The sequence below is a fragment of the Salmo salar genome, chromosome 01 (genome assembly GCF_965601325.2).
Source record: "Salmo salar chromosome 01, fSalSal1, whole genome shotgun sequence".
NCBI classification, from domain to species: domain Eukaryota; kingdom Metazoa; phylum Chordata; class Actinopteri; order Salmoniformes; family Salmonidae; genus Salmo; species Salmo salar.
Window position 1 is genome coordinate 129514499 of NC_138291.1, and position 16144 is coordinate 129530642.

A 16144-nucleotide genomic window follows, 5' to 3' on the forward strand; every position below is an offset into this window, starting at 1 on the left:
AGGAGAAGGAATGCAGTCAGGTTGCAGGGTCCAACATGGCCCCCGTCATGGAGACCAAGCCTAGTTTGTAAAACTTTACACTTGTTGATCTTTAGTGCATGAGCCGTTGTGATTGGCTGTGATGTGACTTAACTGTAGCTGTCATTCTGTCGTTGTCATCTCTGTGTCCTGTCCAACCAGTCTTAGGAGATGTATTAACTGTCCAACCAGACTTAGGAGATGTATTAACTGTCCAACCAGTCTTAGGAGATGTATTAACTGGCCAACCAGTCTTAGGAGATGTATTAACTGTCCAACCAGACTTAGGAGATGTATTAACTGTCCAACCAGTCTTAGGAGATGTATTAACTGTCCCACCAGTCTTAGGAGATGTATTAACTGTCCAACCAGTCTTAGGAGATGTATTAACTGTCCAACCAGTCTTAGGAGATGTATTAAGTGTCCAACCAGTCTTAGGAGATGTATTAACTGTCCAACCAGTTTTAGGAGATGTATTAACTGGCCAACCAGTCTAAGGAGATGCATTAACTGTCCAACCAGTCTTAGGAGATGTATTAACTGTCCAGCCAGTCTTAGGAGATGTATTAACTGTCCAACCAGTCTTAGGAGATGTATTAACTGTCCAACCAGTCTTAGGAGATGTATTAACTGGCCAACCAGTCTTAGGAGATGTATTAACTGGCCAACCAGTCTTAGGAGATGTATTAACTGTCCAACCAGTCTTAGGAGATGTATTAACTGTCCAACCAGTCTTAGGAGATGTATTAACTGTCCATCCAGTCTTAGGAGATGTATTAACTGGCCAACCAGTCTTAGGAGATGTATTAACTGTCCAACCAGTCTTAGGAGATGTATTAACTGTCCATCCAGTCTTAGGAGATGTATTAACTGTCCAACCAGTCTTAGGAGATGTATTAACTGGCCAACCAGTCTTAGGGGATGTATTAACTGGCCAACCAGTCTTAGGAGATGTATTAACTGTCCAACCAGTCTTAGGAGATGTATTAACTGTCCAACCAGTCTTAGGAGATGTATTAACTGTCCATCCAGTCTTAGGAGATGTAATAACTGGCCAACCAGTCTTAGGAGATGTATTAACTGTCCATCCAGTCTTAGGAGATGTATTAACTGTCCAACCAGTCTTAGGAGATGTATTAACTGTCCAACCAGTCTTAGGAGATGTATTAAGTGTCCAACCAGTCTTAGGAGATGTATTAACTGTCCAACCAGTCTTAGGAGATGTATTAACTGGCCAACCAGTCTAAGGAGATGCATTAACTGTCCAACCAGTCTTAGGAGATGTATTAACTGTCCAGCCAGTCTTAGGAGATGTATTAACTGTCCAACCAGTCTTAGGAGATGTATTAACTGTCCAACCAGTCTTAGGAGATGTATTAACTGGCCAACCAGTCTTAGGAGATGTATTAACTGTCCAACCAGTCTTAGGAGATGTATTAACTGTCCATCCAGTCTTAGGAGATGTATTAACTGGCCAACCAGTCTTAGGAGATGTATTAACTGTCCATCCAGTCTTAGGAGATGTATTAACTGGCCAACCAGTCTTAGGAGATGTATTAACTGTCCATCCAGTCTTAGGAGATGTATTAACTGTCCAACCAGTCTTAGGAGATGTGTTAACTGGCCAACCAGTCTTAGGGGATGTATTAACTGGCCAACCAGTCTTAGGAGATGTATTAACTGTCCAACCAGTCTTAGGAGATGTATTAACTGTCCATCAAGTCTTAGGAGATGTAATAACTGGCCAACCAGTCTTAGGAGATGTATTAACTGTCCATCCAGTCTTAGGAGATGTATTAACTGGCCAACCAGTCTTAGGAGATGTATTAACTGTCCATCCAGTCTTAGGAGATGTATTAACTGGCCAACCAGTCTTAGGAGATGTATTAACTGTCCATCCAGTCTTAGGAGATGTATTAACTGTCCAACCAGTCTTAGGAGATGTATTAACTGGCAAACCAGTCTTAGGGGATGTATTAACTGGCCAACCAGTCTTAGGAGATGTATTAACTGTCCAACCAGTCTTAGGAGATGTATTAACTGTCCATCAAGTCTTAGGAGATGTAATAACTGGCCAACCAGTCTTAGGAGATGTATTAACTGTCCATCCAGTCTTAGGAGATGTATTAACTGTCCAACCAGTCTTAGGAGATGTATTAACTGGCCAACCAGTCTTAGGAGATGTATTAACTGGCCAACCAGACTTAGGAGATGTATTAACTGGCCAACCAGTCTTAGGAGATGTATTAACTGGCCAACCAGTCTTTGGAAGAAGTAGGAAGTAGGAAACAGGAAGTAGGAAGTAGGAACAGGAAGTAGGAAGTAGTAAACAGGAAGTAGGAAGTGGGAACCGGAAGTAGGAAGTAGGAACAGGATGTAGGAAACCGGAAGTAGGAAACAGTAGTCAGGTGCTGCAGCATGATAGTGACCAGAGCGCTGTACAGACGAGTCGTCTCTGGCCTATGTAGAGCTGTGCTGAGTCTGTATCAGTCTAGTAGAATAGCAGTATCAGACAGGTGACCGTGGTCCAGTCTCCTCCAGCATACACAGACACACAGGTTACTGGCATGTCTACTTTCATTTCACGCTGAAACACGTTTGGCCTTGAACACCAAGCTCCACACTATAGAGCTAGTGACATGTGAATTGGGGTGGTTTTGTTTCTGTAATGATTTGATTGCCTGGTAGACTGGCTGGTTACATACCTAACACCCACTCAACAACAGATACTGGTCTGCTACTGGAACTGTCTACGTGCCTTTGTCTTGCCATTGGATCCTCACAATTCTACCTGTTTCTATCTGGCTTCTTATTTGGAAAGGTGCAGCCAGGTACTCCAAAATGTAGAGCGTTTACTATGATCTTACTATATCCAGAGACCTCTGAATTGATGAGGAGAATCTGGCGAGGAAAAGGTATGTTCTGTTTCTGTTAAATACACAGTGATGAGATGATAACATGGTGTTGTCTGCCCCCACCAGGCCCTCAGAGCCCCTGTGAGAGGACTGACCTACGGATGGCCATAGTGGCAGATCACCTGGGTCTGAGCTGGACTGGTAAGAACACGGTAGCAGGTCTCCCCTGGAGGACGGCAGTAGAATGGCAGTCTCTCTTCTACATAACGTACCAGCCACACACACACCATTACCCCACATGCTGACTGGAGGACGACAGTAGAATGGCAGTCTCTCTTCTACATAACGTACCAGCTACACACACACCATTACCCCACACACTGACTGGAGACGGCTAGAATACATCAATGGTCCACATTAGATTTCAGATTGTGACACCACAGTGTTCCTGTTGATGACTGAGCTGGGTAGTCTGTTCAATCTGGAGGTGACTGTCATTATTATCAGGAGGGAAAGGGAGTGTCATGGCAGGGTGCCCAGCTCCCCTCCCCGCCTGCACTGCGGCATTACGCACATGTCTGTCTGGGGGAGAGTCCCCTCCCTGCCTGCACTGCGGCATTACGCACATGTCTGTCTGGGGGAGAGGACGGGAGGGAGGAGAGAAAAGCAAAGGAAATGAAGAGACAGGAGAGTAGAGGAGAGGGAAGGAGAGTTAAAGAGAGGAGAGGAGAGGAAAAGAGAGGACGGGAGGAAAGAAAAGGAAATGAAGACGAGAGGAGAGGAAAGGGAGGAGAGGAGAGAAGGTAAAGAAAGGGAAATGAAGACAGGAGAGGAGAGGAAAGGAGGGGAGAGGAAAAGAGAGGAGAGGAGGTAAAGAAAGGGAAATGAAGACAGGAGAGGAGAGGAAAAGAGAGGAGAGGAGAGGAAAAGAGAGGAGAGGAAAGGAGAGGAGAGGAGAGGAAAGGAGGGGAGAGGAGGTAAAGAAAGGGAAATGAAGACAGGAGAGGAGAGGAAAAGAGAGGAGAGGAGGTAAAGAAAGGGAAATGAAGACAGGAGAGGAGGGGAAAGGGAGGAGAGTAGTCTAATCCATATTTAATGTGTTTCTGTTTCAGAGCTTGCCAGGGAAATGGATTTCTCTGTAGATGAGATCAATCACATCCGTGTGGATAACCCCAACTCTCTCACCGCTCAGAGTTTCATGCTTTTAAAGAAATGGGTTAGCAGAGATGGTAAAAATACCACAAGTAGGTATCCCATTTCCTCCGTGAACTGAAGACTTGTTCTATGTAACTAGTCATTACTGAAAACACAGATTACCCCTGTAACAGTAACACCGCACAGGGCACTACACAGAGCTGTCTCAGGTCATTACTCTACACAGAGCTGTCTCAGGTCATTACACTACACAGAGCTGTCTCAGGTCATTACACTACACAGAGCTGTCTCAGGTCACTACTCTACACAGAGCTGTCTCAGGTCATTAATCTACACAGAGCTGTCTCAGGTCATTACACTACACAGAGCTGTCTCAGATCATTACTCTACACAGAGCTGTCTCAGGTCATTACTCTACACAGAGCTGTCTCAGGTCATTACACTACACAGAGCTGTCTCAGGTCATTACACTACACAGAGCTGTCTCAGGTCACTACTCTACACAGAGCTGTCTCAGGTCATTAATCTACACAGAGCTGTCTCAGGTCATTACTATACACAGAGCTGTCTCTGGTCATTACACTACACAGAGCTGTCTCAGGTCATTACTCTACACAGAGCTGTCTCAGGTCATTACACTACACAGAGCTGTCTCAGGTCATTACACTACACAGAGCTGTCTCAGGTCATTACTCTACACAGAGCTGTCTCAGGTCATTACACTACACAGAGCTGTCTCAGGTCATTACACTACACAGAGCTGTCTCAGGTCATTACACTACACAGAGCTGTCTCAAGTCATTGCACTACACAGAGCTGTCTCAGGTCATTACTCTACACAGAGCTGTCTCAGATCATTGCTCTACACAGAGCTGTCTCAGGTCATTACTCTACACAGAGCTGTCTCAGGTCATTACACTACACAGAGCTGTCTCAGGGCATTACTCTACACAGAGCTGTCTCAGGTCATTACACTACACTGAGCTGTCTCAGGTCATTGCTCTACACAGAGCTGTCTCAGGTCATTACACAGAGCTGTCTCAGGTCATTACATTACACAGAACTGTCTCAGCTCATTACTCTACACAGATCTGTCTCAGGTCATTACACTACACAGAGCTGTCTCAGGTCATTACACTACACAGAGCTGTCTCAGGTCACTACTCTACACAGAGCTGTCTCAGGTCATTAATCTACACAGAGCTGTCTCAGGTCATTACACTACACAGAGCTGTCTCAGGTCATTACACTACACAGAGCTGTCTCAGCTCATTACTCTACACAGAGCTGTCTCAGGTCATTACACTACACAGAGCTGTCTCAGGTCATTACACTACACAGAGCTGTCTCAGGTCACTACTCTACACAGAGCTGTCTCAGGTCATTAATCTACACAGAGCTGTCTCAGGTCATTAATCTACACAGAGCTGTCTCAGGTCATTACTATACACAGAGCTGTCTCTGGTCATTACACTACACAGAGCTGTCTCAGGTCATCACTCTACACAGAGCTGTCTCAGGTCATTACACTACACAGAGCTGTCTCAGGTCATTACACTACACAGAGCTGTCTCAGGTCATTACTCTACACAGAGCTGTCTCAGGTCATTACACTACACAGAGCTGTCTCAGGTCATTACACTACACAGAGCTGTCTCAGGTCATTACTCTACACAGAGCTGTCTCAGGTCATTACACTACACAGAGCTGTCTCAGGTCATTACACTACACAGAGCTGTCTCAGGTCATTACTCTACACAGAGCTGTCTCAGGTCATTACACAGAGCTGTCTCAGGTCATTACACTACACAGAGCTGTCTCAGCTCATTACTGTACACAGAGCTGTCTCAGGTCATTACACTACACAGAGCTGTCTCAGGTCATTACACTACACAGAGCTGTCTCAGGTCACTACTCTACACAGAGCTGTCTCAGGTCATTAATCTACACAGAGCTGTCTCAGGTCATTACTCTACACAGAGCTGTCTCTGGTCATTACACTACACAGAGCTGTCTCAGATCATTACTCTACACAGAGCTTTCTCAGGTCATTACTCTACACAGAGCTGTCTCAGGTCATTACTCTACACAGAGCTGTCTCAGGTCATTACACTACACAGAGCTGTCTCAGGTCATTACTCTACACAGAGCTGTCTCAGGTCATTACACTACACAGAGCTGTCTCAGGTCATTACACTACACAGAGCTGTCTCAAGTCATTACACTACACAGAGCTGTCTCAGGTCATTACTCTACACAGAGCTGTCTCAGGTCATTACACTACACAGAGCTGTCTCAGGTCATTACTCTACACAGAGTTGTCTCAGGTCATTACTCAACACAGAGCTGTCTCAGGTCATTACACTACACAGAGCTGTCTCAGGTCATTACACTACACAGAGCTGTCTCAGGTCATTACTCTACACAGAGCTGTCTCAGGTCATTACACTACACAGAGCTGTCTCAGGTCATTACTCTACACAGAGCTGTCTCAGGTCATTACACTACAGAGAGCTGTCTCAGGTCATTACACTACACAGAGCTGTCTCAGGTCATTACACTACACAGAGCTGTCTCAGGTCATTACACTACACAGAGCTGTCTCAGGTCATTACACTACACAGAGCTGTCTCAGGTCATTACAAAACACACACTCAGGCCATTACACTACACAGAGCTGTCTCAGGTCATTACTCTACACAGAGCTGTCTCAGGTCATTACATTACACAGAGCTGTCTCAGGTCATTACTCTACACAGAGCTATCTCAGGTCATTACACTCCACAGAGCTGTCTCCGGTCATTACTCTACACAGAGCTGTCTCAGGTCATTACACTACACAGAGCTGTCTCAGGTCATTACACTACACAGAGCTGTCTCAGGTCATTACACTACACAGACTCAGGTCATTACACTACACAGAGCTGTCAGGTCATTACTCTACACAGAGCTGTCTCAGGTCATTACACTACACAGAGCTGTCTCAGGTCATTACACTGCACAGAGCTGTCTCAGGTCATTACTCAACACAGAGCTGTCTCAGGTCATTACACTACACATAGCTGTCTCAGGTCATTGCTCTACACAGAGCTGTCTCAGGTCATTACACTACACAGAGCTCTCTCAGGTCATTACATTGCACAGAGCTGTCTCAGGTCATTACTCTACACAGAGCTGTCTCAGGTCATTACTCTACACAGAGCTGTCTCAGGTCATTACTCTACACATAGCTCTTTCAGGTCATTACACTACAGAGAGCTGTCTCAGGTCATTACACTACACAGAGCTGTCTCAGGTCATTGCTCTACACAGTGCTGTCTCAGGTCATTACACAGAGCTGTCTCAGGTCATTACACTACACAGAGCTGTCTCAGGTCATTACTCTACACAGAGCTGTCTCAGGTCATTACTCTACACAGAGCTGTCTCAGGTCATTACACTACACAGAGCTGTCTCAGGTCATTACACTACACAGAGCTGTCTCAGGTCATTACACTACACAGACTCAGGTCATTACACTACACAGAGCTGTCTCAGGTCATTACTCTACACAGAGCTGTCTCAGGTCATTACACTACACAGAGCTGTCTCAGGTCATTACACTGCACAGAGCTGTCTCAGGTCATTACTCAACACAGAGCTGTCTCAGGTCATTACACTTCACAGAGCTGTCTCAGGTCATTACACTACACAGACTCAGGTCATTACACTACACAGAGCTGTCTCATGTCATTGCTCTACACAGAGCTGTCTCAGGTCATTACACTACGCAGAGCTGTCTCAGGTCATTACATTGCACAGAGCTGTCTCAGGTCATTACTCTACACAGAGCTGTCTCAGGTCATTACTCTACACAGAGCTGTCTCAGGTCATTACTCTACACAGAGCTCTCTCAGATCATTACTCTACACAGAGCTGTCTCAGGTCATTACTCTACACAGAGCTGTCTCAGGTCATTACACTACACAGAGCTGTCTCAGGTCATTACACTACACAGAGCTGTCTCAGGTCATTACTCTACACAGAGCTGTCTCAGGTCAATACACTACACAGAGCTGTCTCAGGTCATTACACTACACAGTGCTGTCTCAGGTCATTACACTACACAGAGCTGTCTCAAGTCATTGCACTACACAGAGCTGTCTCAGGTCATTACTCTACACAGAGCTGTCTCAGATCATTGCTCTACACAGAGCTGTCTCAGGTCATTACTCTACACAGAGCTGTCTCAGGTCATTACACTACACAGAGCTGTCTCAGGTCATTACTCTACACAGAGCTGTCTCAGGTCATTACACTACACAGAGCTGTCTCAGGTCAATGCTCTACACAGAGCTGTCTCAGGTCATTACACAGAGCTGTCTCAGGTCATTACACTACACAGAACTGTCTCAGCTCATTACTCTACACAGAGCTGTCTCAGGTCATTACACTACACAGAGCTGTCTCAGGTCATTACACTACACAGAGCTGTCTCAGGTCACTACTCTACACAGAGCTGTCTCAGGTCATTAATCTACACAGAGCTGTCTCAGGTCATTACTCTACACAGAGCTGTCTCTGGTCATTACACTACACAGAGCTGTCTCAGATCATTACACTACACAGAGCTGTCTCAGGTCATTACACTACACAGAGCTGTCTCAGGTCATTACTCTACACAGAGCTGTCTCTGGTCATTACACTACACAGAGCTGTCTCAGATCATTGCTCTACACAGAGCTGTCTCAGGTCATTACTCTACACAGAGCTGTCTCAGGTCATTACACTACACAGAGCTGTCTCAGGTCATTACTCTACACAGAGCTGTCTCAGGTCATTACACTACACAGAGCTGTCTCAGGTCATTGCTCTACACAGAGCTGTCTCAGGTCATTACACAGAGCTGTCTCAGGTCATTACACTACACAGAGCTGTCTCAGGTCATTACACTACACAGAGCTGTCTCAGGTCATTACACTACACAGAGCTGTCTCAGGTCATTACTCTACACAGAGCTGTCTCAGGTCAATACACTACACAGAGCTGTCTCAGGTCATTACACTACACAGAGCTGTTTTAGGTCATTACACTACACAGAGCTGTCTCAAGTCATTGCACTACACAGAGCTGTCTCAGGTCATTACTCTACACAGAGCTGTCTCAGATCATTGCTCTACACAGAGCTGTCTCAGGTCATTACTCTACACAGAGCTGTCTCAGGTCATTACACTACACAGAGCTGTCTCAGGTCATTACTCTACACAGAGCTGTCTCAGGTCATTACACTACACAGAGCTGTCTCAGGTCAATGCTCTACACAGAGCTGTCTCAGGTCATTACACAGAGCTGTCTCAGGTCATTACACTACACAGAACTGTCTCAGCTCATTACTCTACACAGAGCTGTCTCAGGTCATTACACTACACAGAGCTGTCTCAGGTCATTACACTACACAGAGCTGTCTCAGGTCACTACTCTACACAGAGCTGTCTCAGGTCATTAATCTACACAGAGCTGTCTCAGGTCATTACTCTACACAGAGCTGTCTCTGGTCATTAAACTACACAGAGCTGTCTCAGATCATTACACTACACAGAGCTGTCTCAGGTCATTACACTACACAGAGCTGTCTCAGGTCATTACTCTACACAGAGCTGTCTCTGGTCATTACACTACACAGAGCTGTCTCAGATCATTGCTCTACACAGAGCTGTCTCAGGTCATTACTCTACACAGAGCTGTCTCAGGTCATTACACTACACAGAGCTGTCTCAGGTCATTACTCTACACAGAGCTGTCTCAGGTCATTACACTACACAGAGCTGTCTCAGGTCATTGCTCTACACAGAGCTGTCTCAGGTCATTACACAGAGCTGTCTCAGGTCATTACACTACACAGAGCTGTCTCAGGTCATTACACTACACAGAGCTGTCTCAGCTCATTACTCTACACAGAGCTGTCTCAGGTCATTACACTACACAGAGCTGTCTCAGGTCATTACACTACACAGAGCTGTCTCAGGTCACTACTCTACAAAGAGCTGTCTCAGGTCATTAATCTACACAGAGCTGTCTCAGGTCATTACTATACACAGAGCTGTCTCTGGTCATTACACTACACAGAGCTGTCTCAGATCATTACTCTACACAGAGCTGTCTCAGGTCATTACTCTACACAGAGCTGTCTCAGGTCATTACACTACACAGAGCTGTCTCAGGTCATTACACTACACAGAGCTGTCTCAGGTCATTACTCTACACAGAGCTGTCTCAGGTCATTACACTACACAGAGCTGTCTCAGGTCATTACACTACACAGAGCTGTCTCAGGTCATTACACTACACAGAGCTGTCTCAAGTCATTGCACTACACAGAGCTGTCTCAGGTCATTACTCTACACAGAGCTGTCTCAGATCATTGCTCTACACAGAGCTGTCTCAGGTCATTACTCTACACAGAGCTGTCTCAGGTCATTACACTACACAGAGCTGTCTCAGGTCATTACTCTACACAGAGCTGTCTCAGGTCATTACACTACACAGAGCTGTCTCAGGTCATTGCTCTACACAGAGCTGTCTCAGGTCATTACACAGAGCTGTCTCAGGTCATTACACTACACAGAGCTGTCTCAGCTCATTACTCTACACAGAGCTGTCTCAGGTCATTACACTACACAGAGCTGTCTCAGGTCATTACACTACACAGAGCTGTCTCAGGTCACTACTCTACACAGAGCTGTCTCAGGTCATTAATCTACACAGAGCTGTCTCAGGTCATTACTCTACACAGAGCTGTCTCTGGTCATTACACTACACAAAGCTGTCTCAGATCATTACTCTACACAGAGCTGTCTCAGGTCATTACTCTACACAGAGCTGTCTCAGGTCATTACTCTACACAGAGCTGTCTCAGGTCATTACACTACACAGAGCTGTCTCAGGTCATTACTCTACACAGAGCTGTCTCAGGTCATTACTCTACACAGAGCTGTCTCAGGTCATTACAATACACAGAGCTGTCTCAGGTCATTACTCTACACAGAGCTGTCTCAGGTCATTACACTACACAGAGCTGTCTCAGGTCATTACACTACACAGAGCTGTCTCAGGTCATTACACTACACAGAGCTGTCTCAAGTCATTACACTACACAGAGCTGTCTCAGGTCATTACTCTACACAGAGCTGTCTCAGGTCATTACACTACACAGAGCTGTCTCAGGTCATTACTCTACACAGAGTTGTCTCAGGTCATTACTCAACACAGAGCTGTCTCAGGTCATTACACTACACAGAGCTGTCTCAGGTCATTACACTACACAGAGCTGTCTCTGGTCATTACTCTACACAGAGCTGTCTCAGGTCATTACACTACACAGAGCTGTCTCAGGTCATTACTCTACACAGCGCTGTGTCAGGTCATTACACTACAGAGAGCTGTCTCAGGTCATTACACTACACAGAGCTGTCTCAGGTCATTACACTACACAGAGCTGTCTCAGGTCATTACACTACACAGAGCTGTCTCAGGTCATTACAATACACAGACTCAGGTAATTACACTACACAGAGCTGTCTCAGGTCATTACTCTACACAGAGCTGTCTCAGGTCATTACATTACACAGAGCTGTCTCAGGTCATTACTCTACACAGAGCTATCTCAGGTCATTACACTCCACAGAGCTGTCTCCGGTCATTACTCTACACAGAGCTGTCTCAGGTCATTACACTACACAGAGCTGTCTCAGGTCATTACACTACACAGAGCTGTCTCAGGTCATTACACTACACAGACTCAGGTCATTACACTACACAGAGCTGTCTCAGGTCATTACTCTACACAGAGCTGACTCAGCTCACTACACTACACAGAGCTGTCTCAGGTCATTACTCTACACAGAGCTGTCTCAGGTCATTACACTACACAGAGCTGTCTCAGGTCATTACACTACACAGAGCTGTCTCAGGTCATTACACTACACAGAGCTGTCTTAGGTCATTACACTACACAGAGCTGTCTCAGGTCATTACAATACACAGACTCAGGTCATTACACTACACAGAGCTGTCTCAGGTCATTACTCTACACAGAGCTGTCTCAGGTCATTACATTACACAGAGCTGTCTCCGGTCATTACTCTACACAGAGCTGTCTCAGGTCATTACACTACACAGAGCTGTCTCAGGTCATTACACTACACAGAGCTGTCTCAGGTCATTACACAGAGCTGTCTCAGGTCATTACACTACACAGAGCTGTCTCAGGTCATTACACTGCACAGAGATGTCTCAGGTCATTACTCAACAAAGAACTGTCTCAGGTCATTACACTTCACAGAGCTGTCTCAGGTCATTACACTACACAGACTCAGGTCATTACACTACACAGAGCTGTCTCAGGTCATTGCTCTACACAGAGCTGTCTCAGGTCATTACTCTACACAGAGCTATCTCAGGTCATTACACTCCACAGAGCTGTCTCCGGTCATTACTCTACACAGAGCTGTCTCAGGTCATTACACTACACAGAGCTGTCTCAGGTCATTAAACTACACAGAGCTGTCTCAGGTCATTACACTACACAGACTGTCTCAGGTCATTACACTGCACAGAGCTGTCTCAAGTCATTACTCAACACAGAGCTGTCTCAGGTCATTACACTTCACAGAGCTGTCTCAGGTCATTACACTACACAGACTCAGGTCATTACACTACACAGAGCTGTCTCAGGTCATTGCTCTACACAGAGCTGTCTCAGGTCATTACACTACACAGAGCTGTCTCAGGTCATTACATTGCACAGAGCTGTCTCAGGTCATTACTCTACACAGAGCTGTCTCAGGTCATTACTCTACACAGAGCTGTCTCAGGTCATTACTCTACACAGAGCTCTCTCAGGTCATTACACTACACAGAGCTGTCTCAGGTCATTACACTACACAGAGCTGTCTCAGGTCATTACACTACACAGAGCTGTCTCAGGTCATTACTCTACACAGAGCTGACTCAGGTCATTACACTACACAGAGCTGTCTCAGGTCATTACTCTACACAGAGCTGTCTCAGGTCATTACACTACACAGAGCTGTCTCAGGTCATTACACTACAGAGAGCTGTCTCAGGTCATTACACTACAGAGAGCTGTCTCAGGTCATTACACTACACAGAGCTCTCTCAGGTCATTACACTACACAGAGCTGTCTCAGGTCATTACAATACACAGACTCAGGTCATTACACTACACAGAGCTGTCTCAGGTCATTACTCTACACAGAGCTATCTCAGGTCATTACACTCCACAGAGCTGTCTCCGGTAATTACTCTACACAGAGCTGTCTCAGGTCATTACACTACACAGAGCTGACTCAGGTCATTACACTACACAGAGCTGTCTCAGGTCATTACACTACACAGACTCAGGTCATTACACTACACAGAGCTGTCTCAGGTCATTACTCTACACAGAGCTGACTCAGGTCATTACACTACACAGAGCTGTCTCAGGTCATTACTCTACACAGAGCTGTCTCAGGTCATTACACTACACAGAGCTGTCTCAGGTCATTACACTACACAGAGCTGTCTCAGGTCATTACACTACACAGAGCTGTCTTAGGTCATTACACTACACAGAGCTGTCTCAAGTCATTACAATACACAGACTCAGGTCATTACACTACACAGAGCTGTCTCAGGTCATTACTCTACACAGAGCTGTCTCAGGTCATTACATTACACAGAGCTGTCTCAGGTCATTACTCTACACAGAGCTATCTCAGGTCATTACACTCCACAGAGCTGTCTCCGGTCATTACTCTACACAGAGCTGTCTCAGGTCATTACACTACACAGAGCTGTCTCAGGTCATTACACTACACAGAGCTGTCTCAGGTCATTACACAGAGCTGTCTCAGGTCATTACACTACACAGAGCTGTCTCAGGTCATTACTCTACACAGAGCTGTCTCAGGTCATTACACTACACAGAGCTGTCTCAGGTCATTACTCAACACAGAGCTGTCTCAGGTCATTACACTTCACAGAGCTGTCTCAGGTCATTACACTACACAGACTCAGGTCATTACACTACACAGAGCTGTCTCAGGTCATTGCTCTACACAGAGCTGTCTCAGGTCATTACACTACACAGAGCTGTCTCAGGTCATTACATTGCACAGAGCTGTCTCAGGTCATTACTCTACACAGAGCTGTCTCAGGTCATTACTCTACACAGAGCTGTCTCAGGTCATTACTCTACACAGAGCTCTCTCAGGTCATTACACTACACAGAGCTGTCTCAGGTCATTACACTACACAGAGCTGTCTCAGGTCATTACACTACACAGAGCTGTCTCAGGTCATTACTCTACACAGAGCTGACTCAGGTCATTACACTACACAGAGCTGTCTCAGGTCATTACTCTACACAGAGCTGTCTCAGGTCATTACACTACACAGAGCTGTCTCAGGTCATTAACCTACAGAGAGCTGTCTCAGGTCATTACACTACAGAGAGCTGTCTCAGGTCATTACACTACACAGAGCTGTCTCAGGTCATTACACTACACAGAGCTGTCTCAGGTCATTACAATACACAGACTCAGGTCATTACACTACACAGAGCTGTCTCAGGTCATTACTCTACACAGAGCTGTCTCAGGTCATTACATTACACAGAGCTGTCTCAGGTCATTACTCTACACAGAGCTATCTCAGGTCATTACACTCCACAGAGCTGTCTCCGGTCATTACTCTACACAGAGCTGTCTCAGGTCATTACACTACACAGAGCTGTCTCAGGTCATTACACTACACAGACTCAGGTCATTACACTACACAGAGCTGCTGTCTCAGGTCATTACTCTACACAGAGCTGTCTCAGGTCATTACACTACACAGAGCTGTCTCAGGTCATTACACTACACAGAGCTGTCTCAGGTCATTACTCTACACAGAGCTGTCTCAGGTCATTACATTACACAGAGCTGTCTCAGGTCATTACTCTACACAGAGCTATCTCAGGTCATTACACTCCACAGAGCTGTCTCCGGTCATTACTCTACACAGAGCTGTCTCAGGTCATTACACTACACAGAGCTGTCTCAGGTCATTACACTACACAGACTCAGGTCATTACACTACACAGAGCTGCTGTCTCAGGTCATTACTCTACACAGAGCTGTCTCAGGTCATTACACTACACAGAGCTGTCTCAGGTCATTACACTGCACAGAGCTGTCTCAGGTCATTACTCTACACAGAGCTGTCTCAGGTCATTACACTTCACAGAGCTGTCTCAGGTCATTACACTACACAGAGCTGTCTCAGGTCATTACACTGCACAGAGCTGTCTCAGGTCATTACTCAACACAGAGCTGTCTCAGGTCATTACACTTCACAGAGCTGTCTCAGGTCATTACACTACACAGACTCAGGTCATTACACTACACAGAGCTGTCTCAGGTCATTGCTCTACACAGAGCTGTCTCAGGTCATTACACTACACAGAGCTGTCTCAGGTCATTACATTGCACAGAGCTGTCTCAGGTCATTACTCTACACAGAGCTGTCTCAGGTCATTACTCTACACAGAGCTGTCTCAGGTCATTACTCTACACAGAGCTCTCTCAGGTCATTACACTACACTGAGCTGTCTCAGGTCATTACACTTCACAGAGCTGTCTCAGGTCATTACACTACACAGAGCTGTCTCAGGTCATTACACTGCACAGAGCTGTCTCAGGTCATTACTCAACACAGAGCTGTCTCAGGTCATTACACTTCACAGAGCTGTCTCAGGTCATTACATTGCACAGAGCTGTCTCAGGTCATTACTCTACACAGAGCTGTCTCAGGTCATTACTCTACACAGAGCTGTCTCAGGTCATTACTCTACACAGAGCTCTCTCAGGTCATTACACTACACAGAGCTGTCTCAGGTCATTACACTACACAGAGCTGTCTCAGGTCATTACACTACACAGAGCTGTCTCAGGTCATTACTCTACACAGAGCTGACTCAGGTCATTACACTACACAGAGCTGTCTCAGGTCATTACTCTACACAGAGCTGTCTCAGGTCATTACACTACACAGAGCTGTCTCAGGTCATTACACTACAGAGAGCTGTCTCA

The 16144-nt window shown here is 45.8% G+C and overlaps 1 protein-coding gene across 13 annotated transcripts in view; it reads left to right on the plus strand.

Moving 5' to 3' along the window:
* LOC106584643 (ankyrin-3) overlaps nucleotides 1–16144 on the plus strand; it is a 112037-nt gene that overhangs the window by 69659 nt on the left and 26234 nt on the right. For all 13 annotated transcript variants that reach the window (XR_014395077.1, XM_082978797.1, XM_082978798.1 and 10 more), the window contains 2 exons: nucleotides 3000–3074; nucleotides 3986–4117. Coding sequence is in view for 12 of the 13 variants with exons in the window: in XM_082978797.1 (XP_082834923.1) it covers nucleotides 3000–3074; nucleotides 3986–4117 (207 nt within the window). In the remaining variant the exon portion in view is untranslated. The remainder of the gene's footprint in view (nucleotides 1–2999; nucleotides 3075–3985; nucleotides 4118–16144) is intronic.